Source organism: Cygnus atratus, chromosome 6, assembly GCF_013377495.2.
Source record: "Cygnus atratus isolate AKBS03 ecotype Queensland, Australia chromosome 6, CAtr_DNAZoo_HiC_assembly, whole genome shotgun sequence".
NCBI lineage: Eukaryota > Metazoa > Chordata > Aves > Anseriformes > Anatidae > Cygnus > Cygnus atratus.
Genome location: NC_066367.1, coordinates 24,248,591 through 24,262,839, shown reverse-complemented (window position 1 = coordinate 24,262,839; position 14,249 = coordinate 24,248,591). Strand labels below are relative to the sequence as shown.

At 50.2% G+C, this 14,249-nt stretch overlaps 1 protein-coding gene across 1 annotated transcript in view; it reads right to left on the bottom strand.

The window, feature by feature from the left end:
• Positions 1-14,249, bottom strand: part of ITGB5 (integrin subunit beta 5) — a 48,707-nt gene that overhangs the window by 8,809 nt on the left and 25,649 nt on the right. Inside the window, exons 9-10 of the mRNA XM_035536726.2 lie at positions 13,425-13,559; positions 11,053-11,482 (exon numbers count right to left, since the gene is read on the bottom strand). Coding sequence (XP_035392619.1) covers positions 11,053-11,482; positions 13,425-13,559 — 565 coding nt within the window. The remainder of the gene's footprint in view (positions 1-11,052; positions 11,483-13,424; positions 13,560-14,249) is intronic.

The window sequence follows — 14,249 nt, the reverse complement described above, 5'->3', positions numbered from 1 at the left end:
TGCACCAGCTTGAAAGAGCAGCCACTCCTTCCTCACCACAAGCTCCATTTGTAGTGCCCTCCATCTCCCGTCTACCTCCCACATGGCATGAAGGCCAGAGAACCGTGGGTGAATGGGATACATTTATTTCTCATATGGGCTTGACAAGAGCTGACCCACTTCTCTAGGTCCACCCGGAGCCCCAGGATGGGAATTCATGCTTGTGACTTGATGCACCTCATGTCCTCCTGCTCGGGACACAGTGTGACAGGGGCCTGAGGCAATTCATCGTGCTGGTCGCTGGGAGTCTTTAGATGACTGTGACCCAGACTTGAGGTTTGCAGCACGGAGAGTGCTCCATGGTGCTTGTGTATCACAGCAAAATGTGCTGCAGGTTCCCACTCTGAGCTATGCCACAGTCACAGACAAGGCTGACGAGGTGAAGCACTCCATATGGCACCTAAGATCATGCCAGTGGGAGCCCTTCCACCACTACATCCATGCCGAACCTAGTCCCAGTGTTATTTTCAAGACAAAAATGCAACCTCAGGGACTCCAGGGAGGCTGTGCTCCAGGACTGTGCACCAGCAGCAGGCTCAGGGTGCAGGATATTAGCCTGGACTTTAACCCCACCTCGAACCGTTTGGGCTTGTGCATTCTCTATTACAGCTGGTTCGTGAAGCCAAAGGACACTAATTATGTTCTCCAAACATAACAAGGTATGTTTTCTTCTGTTCCCATCCTTGAAACATGAGGATCTTAGATGTTTAGAAGATCCGGATCTAATTGGGAAATGAAAAGCTCCCTCTGAATTGATAACATAAGTTAGCCAGCCAACTCTTAATTGCTGGGGGTAACACAAAACACATGTGCGGGAGGCTGCAGGGACCCACTGGGAGGGTGTAGCAGAGCCAGACCATGCTCCTGGGGGTGGAGAGCAGCCCCAAACCAGATGTGGGCTTGCCTGGGCTCTGGGTGGGAGCTGCAGGGCATGGCACTGCTGAGTACTGACTGTCACTGTCACCTCTGACAGTCACTTACCTGGCTTTTGGAAGGATGTCCAGCCACCCTCGCCTCACCCCAGCCTGTGGCCGTGGCTGTGTTTGCCTTTTAGGAACTGCACTGAGCACTGGTGCACCAAGAGGTCAGAAACTGAGTGCACTAAAAGCCCTGTCACTGGCTCTTATTGTTGGGAATGTTTCTCCTAAAGCCCCCAGCTCTTGGGGACCACATGATTATGCAAAAATATCGTCTTTTTTGAGAGAAATAAAATGTGACCCCAGCTTTTATGGAGAAGGTGAGAGGGTCTGGAAACAAGCCCGTTTTCCCCACCTTTGAGCAATTCTCTAGGAAAATAAAATCAATATGATAAAAGAAAAAAAATCCTCATGATTTTTAAACCAGTTTCTTAGTTTCTGAGGCTCTTGGGACAAGAGAAGTTACTGCATTTAGTTCCCATTAAATCAGGCACAATAGTAAGTTGTGTGCCTCTGTGCTCTCAGATGAGCCTTTGGATCAGGACCTTCCAAATTCTGGGCACTTGCTTTTGTAATTTTTGGTTACCTACATGACTAATTAAAAAAAAAAAAAAAAAAAAAAAAAAGGAAATCTGGGAACTGAACCTACTAAGACAAATAAGTGATGGCAAGCAGCTTACAGCCTCGCCATGCCATGCCTCCCACCAGCGTGCCGAGCCCTGCCCTCCATGCTCGATGTCCAGCCAGCCCTGATGCAGCAGCCACGTGTTGTTTGCATTCCCTCGGGGTGAAGGCACCAAAAATAGCTGCCTTTGGAAGAGGGAGCACTCTAAACCCACCGATGCGGGGCAGTGCTTGAGCAGTTTTGGTGTCTGCCCAGCCAACCCTTTGGTGCCCGCAGCAGGTACAGGAGTGGAGCCCCCGGCACTGCACGGTGTGTGTGGGAGGGAGAAGGGCAGCGGAAGAAGCTTGGAGCACTTGGAAAACTTTCCACTTGGGAAAGGGCCCTGGTAAGACGCAGTGCCTGCTTAGGCAAATAAATCATCTGGCTTCCCACTCATCTCTTCCATGACTCAAAGAAGCCACAGGCTGCAGCGCCCGCCCTGCACAAAACCACAGCACTGCATGGGGATGGGGTTGGGATCCCATCCGCCCGTCCTGCAGGGCTGGCAGGGAAAACAAAGGCTGGCAGGGGCATCCCAGCCCCATGTCCTTGTCCTAAAAGGTTACTATCTAAACACAGACAGTGAGGGCATGAGGTCTCTGTGTAACTGAAGCACCGCCACTGACGGGCTCCGTTTACGCCAGAACTCGCCCACGCTCGTGTATCCACAGCGCTGTACCGAAACAACGAAACGAGCACTAAAAGGCAAATAATAATAGGAAAAGTGCTTTTCTATATATTAATTACACAAGACACCATGGACCTGTGCATCCTGCCAGTGCGTTCATTTTAAAGGATATTTATATTTCAAAGCATAAGGGTTTGACCAAGAATCGACAAGGCTTTAAATAATTCAATCCTAGCACTGGCTGAGCTCACCAGTTCTGTCACTGAAAATAGCATCAGAGATGCAGACTAATGAAAGCAAAGGCAAAGGAATAAATACATCTAAGCTGCTAATTCACCCTTGGGTACCACAAGCCACATCACATTACTGTCAGTATCCCACACGTCGCAGCGCTGCATTACAAAAAAACTCCCTCCCCCCCAAGTCCTCCCGCTTTCTCCCTCGTTTGGGAACTTCTGGGTTAATCGAGAACTGGGCAGGGAAAACAGGGCTTTGGAAACTGCTGTCTCACGAAAGCAGCTGAAAGTGATCCGGGGCAGAGCGGATTTCCTGCGGCAGCCCTGGCCAGCCTTTCCTCATTTTCCTTCTCTCCACCGCAGAAGTGGAACTGAAATGCAATCATGAGATACAGCTCCTGACAGAGATCTAAAGCTGAGTTTCTTAAAATAAAGCTGCCACCTTTTTTTTTTAAACTTATTTATTTTTTGTTTAAGCAACCTCAGCACGCCGCAAACCTCTCAGCTTTTGCTTACACAACTGCCTCGGCTGAGCCTGCCACACGTGGTCTTTTGGATGGAGACCCCGAGCTGGGAATTGGAGCTTTTGGGTCCTGCTGCCGACTCTGCTACCAATGCAGGGAGAGATATGGGGCTGCCAGACCCTCCCAGAAACAAGAGGAGGAAACTGGGATGGGTGTGCTGGTTCCCTTAGAGCTGTGTGTTGAAATAACACCCAGCCAAATCGGGTACATCCATGGCTTCATCACCCCTTTAAGGACCTGACATGGAAGGCACTGCAAAAATGGCTAATAATTCATACTATTCCTAAAGGCAGATGGAAAGTGGGGAGGGGAGCCCCATTTTTTTCCCCCTCCTGTGTTTCCCTCCAACCCTCTAACTCTAAGAGGGCTGGTGCCACTGCCTGCTTCCAGAAATCTCCATTCCCCTTGCTGCAGGTCTCCACAGGTCTCCCATGGGATGCGCTGACACCTCTCCCACCACAACACTCCTGCACTTGCCACCAAAGGCTGACAAAAGCCAACTCTCCAGCACCATGGGAGCATTCAGGGAACTTCATCTGCTATCACATAATGAATGAGATCCGCTCCTACGGTGTGCAGAACCTCTTGCTGCAGATGCTGTGAGGTCCGTGACCAGCTGCTTCTCCCTGCTTACGTGCTCCTTGGCCCAACCCTTTGCAGGCACAGCATGGCAGGCCAGCAGGGATGGACTTATCTCAAGCACACACACACAAAAAAAACAACACCCAACCCCCCAGATTCATTCCTAAAATATAAGTTGGCTCCAAAACAAAGCTGCAGGATCCCAAATGTCTGAACTTCGGGGCCAAATGGTTCAAGTCATCCTTAAAATGAAAAGCAGGCTAATTCCCAACCTACTGTGGCACGAATGGGCTGAATGTCCTTTCAGCTGGACCTCATTATGAGGAGTGGTCTCCAGAGCAAAGAGACATTCTTTCTCTGCAAAATCCAGTGCCGCGGGAGCCTTGCCCAGTTCTGCGTTTGGATGCAAACACATAATCTGGTGCAAGTTCACTGAAGGTCCATGGTTTTGGAATGGATTTCTCCCTTCCCAAAGAAGCTGGAAGAAGTCAGAATTTCATTCAAAATAAGACAAAGAGAGAGAGAGAGAGAAAAAAAGAAAGAGAGAGAGAGAGAGAGAGAGAAAGAGAGAAAGAAAGAAAGAAAGAAAGAAAGAAAGAAAGAAAGAAGAAAGAAAGAAAAGAAAGAAAGAAAGAAAAGAAAAGAAAGAAACAAAGAACGAATGAACGAACCTGCAGCTTACGTTGCACTGCACTTTCAGGTCTTATATTCAATTTTCTAAACCAAACAGAGCAAAATTCAGGGGCTGTCCATGCATGCCAACAAGAAATGCAGAGACCCAGAATTTCACTCACCTGCTTGTTTTAGTCCTTCATTTGCCTCTAAACCCAAAATACAGCATTCATCTCCCAAAGTTTATTTCTGTAAATTACTGTAATCAGAAAGGCCAAATGCAAACATCAAACGAGCTGGCCGTAAAAGCAGAGCACTGAAGCGAAACCATCCCAGCACACTGTCTCTCTCTGGGGAGCAAATGCGTGACACGGTTTTTGTTCAGTCTGTATTGTTTTTTATTTTGGAGCTTCCTAACCCCGAGACACAAGGTTACGGGCCATGGGGGTGGCTGTGCCTACACACAGGGTTTGGGTAGGTGCATGTGCCATCAGATGTCACCTCTCGCTGCTGCTTTAAGAGCAGACCTCCAGCCAGAGCTCTGGCTCCTGCAAAGATGTACGTGTCACCACTTTATTCTTTAATTCTGCCATGGCATTGAACGCCTCATTAGCATGCATTAATGGTTGCAGAATGCCCGCTCAAAGGGCAAAGAGAAACACCAGTGAAAAGCAGCCGGAAAAGCAGCGCTCTGTGGGGTCAGGTCCTCGAAGGAATTCGTGCCAGATTTCGGGAGGGCTGCACGAGTCTTTCACACCACTAAGGGCTGGGACAGAGGGAAAGGAGGGGTAAGAAAAGATGGCACTTCCCTCTTGTGCAAGGAAAGGACCTCCAGCAAAGCAGTGCTCAGTCCATTTGGGAAGGACAGCCCAAATCTTTTATAGTTCCCGCTGGCTTCTCCCAGACTGTGACTGCTTGGGGCTGATAAAACCAGCCTCAGCCCCTTGGCAAGCAGCAGGACAGGCAGGGCTGGAGGCAGAAAACCCCTAAGGTGGGGGCACGGCATGCAGACGGATGGTGGGGTCACCGGGGAGCACACCAACACTATATGGGCATGGCCACAGGGAGGGCAGCCAGGGACATGGGCTGAGAGGAAGCAGAAGAGAGGCTGGGAAAGGATGGAGATGCAGGGAGATTTCAGGAGCACCCCAGCGAGGGTTCCCCCTCATCTTCAAGAGCCACCAAGAATGTGCATGCCCGGGAGACCCCTTTAGCCCTTTCCAATTGCCCAGTGGCACAGGGCTGGGCATCCCTGCTGCCACTGCAGCAGGTGCCCAAGGGCAGGACGTCCTCGAGCAGAACGCGTGCCACCGGCTGTCCACAGCGGGTAAGCACGGCCCCTGTGCGTCCCTGCGGTTCCTCATCCTCTCCAGGCTGTGTAAGGAGCAGGAAGCATCTCGGTGACGTTCCCCACTACAGGCTGAGAGGTTTGGAGAGCTGCTCTCAGACCTCAAGCATCTGGAGCCTCTTCCCCAGGGCCAAGCATGGCTGGACCCGACCTTTCGGGACAACACCATGGGACGCAGCTGGGGCTGACACCGAGTGGTTGCAGCGACTCCTCCACAGCCACTTTCTGCACTTTCTGTAGGCAATAAAAGCCAAGGTGAATTAAACGCAGGAAGGAGAAACAGGCTTTTAGAGAGCTCGAGGAAAACGTGCAGCCTCAGTAACTCCTGACCACATCTTCAAAGAGAGATGGATGCTACAGCAGTGCCGTCTTCTTGTTACTTGCACTAGCCACAACATCCCCCGGGCTGTGCAGCAGCTCTCCAGGCAGAAGACCTCAAGCTGCCTGAAGCCAGGTCTGCTGGCTGGTAGGAAGGAGCGATGGGCACACAGTACTCATCTTTGCCAGGGTGGGGAGGATTCGAAGAGAGAAGGAAGAGAGATACTCACAGTCCTACGACACTAATTACAAAAGGAATGGGTTCAGCTCACCCCAAGCCGCAGCCCCACTGGCACAAGCAGAAGCTGCCTGGCACCATGAGGTTGCACCACAGTGTCCCAAGCTGAGACCACCTCCTCCATCACCAAAATAGGCCTAAAATAGGCCAAAACATTTGTTGGAGTGTGTACTCCCCCCGGCTCACCACAGCCTGGGATGGGAGCAGAAATGATGCTGAGGCAGCAGCGTACATTGCTGCTGCAGCAGCCCCTGTGCAGACACTATTTTTAACTTCCACTTCTTGTAGGGTCCTTTTGTCTCTCCCCTTCATGTCCTGCTTTTTCCTGGCAGTGACGTGCAGCTGCATTCAGATTCTGCATTTTTTTTTACATAAGCTTTTTTTTTTTTTAAATCCCCAAAATCAAAACCCCCAGAATAGCAAAACTTGACATGACAGAATAGAAAACATTGCAAATGTGGTTTAGGCTCTGTTCCCTGTATGGATGCCTCTTTCTTCCACAAGTCACCGTCTTCCCTTCTGGTCTATACAACATCTGCTTTGTATGGACACCCCCAGCACCACTGCAGGATGTCTGAGGCTGCAGGCACAGACCAGTTCCCCTTCCCTCCCAAACCACACTCAGCCATCACCTCTACCTCTGACATTACCCAACACTGCCCATTTTCTTCCTTAATAAAACACAGCAGCTTCTTTGCTCCTGAATCTGAGCCCTCCAGAGCCCAGGTCTATGCACTACCACAGGGCAGGCAGATGATTACTTCAAGGGAAAGTGGGGAAAAAAGTCTGTTTCCATAAGAAGTGTCCCAGTCCATCATCATCTGTGCAGTAACAGGCTGCACTAGGACTCACAAGGTGCAGATACCGGCGGTACCATCACATCTGAGCACTGCCCTCAAAACACGGGGCTAACATGCTTTGGGTCTCTCTTGCACCACCAGAAACTGCAGCGTCAGCACCGGGAGGCCCCTTGCCATGAGACCCGCTGAACCTCGACATGGCGCCTGGGACCAGGAACTCCAGAAACAAATTGCAGAAGCAGGAGTGTGATTTCTAATTTGTGGTTGTGTTAAACAAAACTCTTATGTCACTGGGTACCAGTAAGGGCTAAAACCTCACAGAAACCAAGAAAGGGAAGCATTCAGAAATAACTACCAAGTCCATGAAGGACTTGCACATCCTCAGCAGTTTTGAAGTGGTTTCCATAGGGCAGCTAGAGTTGCACTTCACGCTGGCTTGTCTACGTAGACAGAGTCTTCATGAAATAAACCACGGGTTTTCAATGAGTTGCCCTTTCCTAAATCCCATTTCAAAAGTGTTTTTGGCACTTGCATGTGTTTGCAAATCTGACACCTGATGCTGACACTAGCTGTTGTGTCACAGGGAGCACTGCACAGGCAGGCAAGGCCGGATCCTGCCTCTTCTGGCACATGGAGATGTCTTTGCACTTCAGCCAGCTGCTCACAACCTTCAGCTGCCTTCACAACGTGGTACGTGCTGTTTATTTACCCCATGGTAATTTACCCCATGGTAGCACTTAGAGGCTGCGATCCTACTGCACAGTCACAACACAAGTAACCAAGCCGGGGCTGAAGAGCTCACAAATGATACACATGTGGGAAGCCAGGGTACTAGCAGTGGTGCTTGAGACGACATTTCTCTAGAGACACCAAAGCAAAGAAGATGCTATACTACCCTTCCCCAGCAAAAGAGGGGTCTGAGCACTGAAGCTAATGAAGCGTGGCTTCCAGCGAACCAGTCTCTCTTCATTAGAGGCAAATGTGTGATGCTCTCACCAGGGCCTCCCCTCCTTCTTACTACCTCATTTTATGGAACCTTTAGGAATGCAATTAGCACCGAGATGTTTCCTCCTTTGTCAAATATTCTGGAAGGCAGCCAAGGGGTCCAAAAGTCACTGGGACGCGCAGCGATCCGCAAATTCCTGAGCCCAGGCTCCATGCGGGGAGGCAGGCTGAGAGCAGGACTCTGCCTCTCCATGGCAGCCATCCAAACCGTTGAGCAGAGGCCGGAGCACTGTGCTGAAGCTCCCAGCATGACGTACACCTATGTGCGGTGTTCAGAAACTCTTCTGTCTTCTCCTTCAGAAAGGCTGAATCCAACAGGGCAACTTCTTCCAGAGACAAGCTCGAGGTGAAGCATTCAGGGGTTTGCAAAGGGACCCCCTGTTTTGTCAAAACACCCGCTGCTATGAATAATCCATTCAGTTCTCAATGGAAAAAGTGTGGAGGGGCTGCGGAACAGAGCATGCCTGCGAGCCTTCCCGTGCAGTCCTCCCAGAAGCTGAATGATGGTTTGGAAAAGATATTCTGGGGCTGTTAGCTGGATTTGGGGAGCAACAGCACAAACACCACTTCCTTGCTAAGAAGTGGCATTTACTAATAGTCAGATGCAACTTCAGTCAACATTTACAACCTCCTATAAACCACTTCTTTCCCCACCCCATCTCATCTTAAGGTGCAAAAGGCACCTTATACCTTGCATTAACAGAGCACAGCCCCACTACAGACAGCCATCCCTGCAGAAGAGCTGAAGATCCTCCATGACCCCTTCTGACCCGCAGCAAAACTGTTTTTGCCTCTCCTTGAGGTTACCTCCCACCCAAAATCTGCTTCTCTACTTCACGCAGGCCACAAAAGGACAGGATCTGTACTCAGTCTTATCTGCAGTCCTCTCATCTCTCCAGCACTGACAAAATGAGGTGCCAGTATTCATAAACAGACCCAGGAATGAAAACACTTTTGCTGGCCAAAGGGCTGAGCACTGACAGACGAGAAGCTTGGAGTTCATTTCAGACTGTTCTGACTACTTCAAACCCTCCGTGCCTTCAGCTGCTTGCTTTAGTAGAAGCAACCACATTAATAGCATAACGCTGAGGAGCAGGGCAGACCCGACCCTCCAAAAAGAGAAAGTGCCTCAAAGCGTAGGGACACTTGGGTTTTTCTGAGGCAACAAGTCTTTTGGGAAGGCAGAGCACAGGCCTGCTTGCCTGGCTAGTGTGAAGCCTGCCAGCAGCAAGGAATCCTGGCAGCAGGGCAGTCAGGATTTGCTCCTCCGCTGCTCCCAGCAACCTGCCCCGTGCCACTGGAGCCTCAGGGGAAAGCTATTTCCTAAAACCCAGTGGGTCTGCTCTTGCCATGGGACCAGCCTGCAGGAACTGTGCCCAGAAGGAGACAGAAGGGGGCATGGTGTTGTTGCTCCCCCCTGTAGGAACAAAAGCAGCAAACAGAAAAATGTCCCCGTGCCACCACCCTGGGGGAAGCTCCTGCAGCCACGGCACAACTCAAGCTCTCTGGTTGTCAAGCGTCCACGTGTTCAGGTGGACTGAAATAGTCTTTTCCAGTAAGACCACACCGGCAGGGAGGAGAAAGCAAGCCATTTTGGGAGCACACCTGGGGGACTTATAGCTGATAGATAGGGGCTGCTTTGGGCACACCCCACACTGCTTTGGGCAGCCCTACTACGCAAGCTCAGGAACTTTTGGTGGGCTGGAGAAGCCCCAAGCCCCTTGGGCTGAAAAAAACACGTCTGCATGTCATGTCACTGGCACAGTGCTTGCTACAGCTCAGATTTAGCATTGTAATGGCTGGAATTTAAAAGAAAAAAAGCCAACAAAAAACAATAGAAATACCAGGAGGCATACCAAGAACTACCCCACCAGCCCATGCAGCCTTGCTGGACACCATCCCACCCTTAGAGCAACGAGGAGGGTGCTTGGCCTCTGCCTACTCTTTGTTTTCTTTCACAGCTTTAAAAAGGACTTTTAAATGACTTTTAAAATCTTGCACATCCCAAACCAGCTATGCTGTTCTTCCCACCACTAGAAGCTCTCCACAGGGACAGAAGAAAGCAGGTGCACTAGAGGACACGTAACTTGTTTTTCTGTGGACCAGCAGAGCTCTGGCTCTCCTGACAGCATGGAAATTGGAGCAAAGGGGTGTCCTTGCTCCGCTGTACCAACTGCTACACCGGGATCTTCCAACCTCTCCTTAGCACCGCTGCCCTGCTTGCTAATAAATATATTCCTTTTGGTGGGATGATGCTACCAGAGCAGGATGGTCATATGGAAAAAACCCAGGTAATACAGTTCTCAGTTAAGGTGCTGCTTCCAATTGCCCCTACCCACCTAGCAACATGACAGGCTCAAACAGCCAGAAATGCACAACCCAACCCAAGGGTGGCCCATTATTTACTGTCCATCTCAGAAACCTTTAGGGGAATACACCATGGGGAAAAAAATCTTCGACTTCCCCAGAGAACAATGAAAAATAGTTGTTTTTCCAAGCTTCGTTTAACAACAACAAAGCCAATACAAACCTGCATGGTGTTCTGGATATTTGGTCTGAGATTTTCAGCTGGGGAAATATTTCACTTGCTTGAAAACAGGCAAGTTTTGAAGAGTAACATTTTGCTGAGTTCCAAGTGAAGGAATTGTGTCCAAGGGCTAATCCAGGCAATATGTGCAAGGTAAATTACGTGACCTTGGGCTGACAAGGAATTAAAGCCATTTTAGCAAACACCACTAAATAACTCCTCTGCCTTTGCTTAAGCAGAACGGACCAGCTGCATCTTGAGCAGTGAATGATTGTTTTCCCAGTAGAAAAAATAAATAAATCTGTACGTAAAGTATCTTTTGGAATCTCCAGCAAAGATCTTCTCTGTTGAGTAACAGACTGAAATACAACCTTTCTTTTCACCTGTGCTGTACTAGTGGATTGCTTCATCTTTAAAAAAAAAGATGGTTTCTGTCTATGCAGGCAAGGATGGTTCATGTGGAGAAATCCAACCTAAGAAGTCACCATGAAGCTTGGGAGAATTTAAGCCTGTGATGTTTTACTCATTCCTAGGGCTGCACTTCAGCCTGCAAGAACCACATGTGGCTTTCTGACCCAAGCAACGTGGAGGGCGCGGGGCAGGATGGTACCTACCTGAGCAGAGGACTCCCTTGTACCTGGCGCAGGAGAAGTCGTCGCACTCGCAGAAGGGCCCGTAGATGTTCCCAAACTCGCTCTCGTAGCAGACGCACTGGTTGCAGCTGCACTCCCCCCGCCCGCTGCACAGGGGCTTGCCCTCCACCTCGCGGCACAGCCCTTGGTGCGTCTCCCCGCCGGCCCCCTCCTCGCACTCGCAGCGGGCCCCCAGGTAGCCGGCATCGCACTCGCAGAGCCCGCAGGCATAGGTCCCATTGCCACTGCACTTGCCGCTGGCTGGCTCGGCGCGGCCTGTGCACCCGCAGAGGCAGTTGTAGGTCACGGCCACCTCCAGCGTGTCGCGGAAGCCGGCCGGTTTGATGGTGAAGACATGGGAGGTGTCCTCAGCCGGGCAGCTGCGGGCCTCCACAGACACCTCGAAGGAGACCTGGGGAGGGAGGGTGAGGGGGGAGTTAGAGCATGGCCCAAAACTGCCTCCTGAGGGATGGCCAAGCTTCACTCCCCCATGTGGAAGAACCACCCCAAATCCACGTCTTGTGTGAGCACCTGCAGCTCAGCACCCAGACAGCCCGCACCAGGGGTTTTGGCATCCTTCAGGCCCCTTCGGTTTCCCACAGGCAACCCAGTGACCCAAATGGGACAGAAAGAGGCACAAAGCAGGTGTTTCATACCCACAAACTCCACATTGGGGGGAAAAAAGCACCAACAGGGAAGTGCTGGTGCTGTCTGAGAGGAGCCTTGGTGCTGTCTGAGAGGAGCCTTGGCCCTGTAGCCTCTTCCTGCCAAACCCACAGTTCATGCGGGCAACCCCAGCCCTAAGCAAAATGCTTGTTATTCTGTGAATGGCTCATTTTAAAAGACACCACAAGCAGTCAAGTGAAGTTTTAATACTTATTACGGTCACCTATTAGAGGTAATTTTCTCTATCACGGACCGCTGGTTTCCGTGAGGCAGGAAGGAGCCTGTTTATCCCATGAAGTAACTATGGCAAATGTCTAGCAAATAGCCAGGTTTTCATGACATCAAAAATAAAACATTTTCTTGAAACCAAGCACTAGCACAGAGCCAGTACAGCACAAGGACCCAAGATGCCCACAAGGTCAAGGATTTAGTGCGTTTTGTGGGAATCCTGACCTGCCTCACTCATAAAGCCCCAATTAGGGAACACACTCAAATTGCAGAGATCAGAAGGCAAGCCCAGGGACTGGCACAACCCTGCTCCCTTCCTGGTACCTGTGCCACCAGGACCAAACCACAGCAGGTCAGGGCCCGGTGCCAGTTTTGGGGAAGATTTCTCAGCAGTTTGCAGCAGCTAGATCTTGACCCCATGGATGCAATGGGGCCCAAAGCTGCTGAGCAGGAGGGGACACCGGAACAAGCTGCAGCAGCTCGGTGAGCTCCGTGCTCATGCCAAAGCCCAGATTAACGTTGCTGCCTCAGGAGCCCTGGCTTTGCTGGGGACACCAGGAGGGCACGTGCCTACGGTGGCACAGCTCCAAGGACTGCAATCCACTGACTTGAAATCCAGTCAAGTCAGCTAAAATTGCTGAGGCCACCTTCCTTTTTAACACTTTGCATGGCCCTTATTTGGAGGGATAAAAATTCAGCTACTGTTTATTCTTTCAAACTATTTTTATATGCCTCTGAGTGCTTAGCGCTCTGGTATGTTTTTAAAGACTTTATTCTCAAATAAGGAAATTGTCTTGCTAATGAGCACACGTGTGTCCTCACAAACTGCAAAGGCCAGGAGAAGCGGACAGGATTCCCAGCCAGGCTGAGCGACACCAGATGACAATGTGCCCTCCTTCCTTGCCCAGCAGTCCAGCTACATCTGCAAGAGGCTGTTTTTCTCTTTAGATTAAAGCAGGAGAGGAGAAGAACACGGTCCTTGCTGGAGGGAAGGGGCCATGCTGTCCCAGAGGCTCAGCACCCACTGGCAGCGGGGGCCGTGCCCGTTGGCATGTCCTCCAGTGCCATTCATCACCACCACTGAGAACTTCCCTCTCTTGTCCTCACTTCCATATCAATCATATTGCAACATCTCTCTAAACCACCTAAAAAAAGAAATGCTGAGAGAGCATGACATAAATATCTGGGATTAAAGACAAGCCCTTTCTTGACCATTGCACTCTGGTGTGTGATGAAGATTTTTTGACTGTAGGGGCTGAAAGCAAGACACCTGCATTCCCTCCTTCTGGACCACCAGGGGACCTTGGATTGATCTGTGCCATGCAGAGCCACTTCTGGCAGAGCTGCTTTCAGTGGGTTTCTGTATAAACGTGGCATGGCTCTGAGGCTAGCAGAGGAAGATGGACACTGCAGAGCGTTACAACAGCCTGTCCAAGGGATGTGCAGACAGGCAGACTCACCGTATCTCCTATCTTGAGATCCCCACACTTCCTGAGCCCAGGGTAGGACAAACCATCCTGGCATGTGGCAGTGAAGGTCAAGGCAATGTCCTCAGGGCTGTCCCAGACAGTCAGTTCTACTTTGGACCGAATACTCTGGAAACACAATGGAAAAGAAAGCCATCAGGTTACTACAGGTGGACTGGTTTCTTTTGCAGAATGTTCTGCTTTGGTCTCTTCTCCTGTTGTTTTCAGAGCTAGGACACCTGTGCACCAATATAAAAAATACCTGGAATTGGACTGAAGAATCTGGCAATGGTTTATGCAGTCTAGGAGGGTAATGATGACCACCATATTGGAAAGATATACATACACACACACACACACAAAAAAAAAAGGAAATATTCTCGACCACAGGTGGACCATATGCGTCATCTCAGAGCTGAAGGTCAGAAGCTGATGTGCACATCTGCACCTCCTCCATATCAAAGTCTGCTGGAGGAGTGCAAAGCCCAGTTCTCCACTGGCATCCACCCTTTGATGCCTTTCACACTGCATAAAGGCAGCATAAAACTTCACTGAGACTGAACCAGCAACTCTGTCCTACTTTCTTGATTTGACACGACTTGTCAGAGAAACGTATTTTCCCTCTTAAGAGAAAATGCCAGACAAAAAGTACCCGTTCAGATATGTCAGTAACAAACACCAGGTTTTCCACAGGAAAAAAAAAATAAATGAAATATCTCTGTGAAACATTTCAAAGTAAAAAGCAGTCTTCGTCACTGAGGTTTTGGTATCCTCCTATTCCGTTTTATTCTGCTTCTCATCTCTCCATCCTGCTGCACA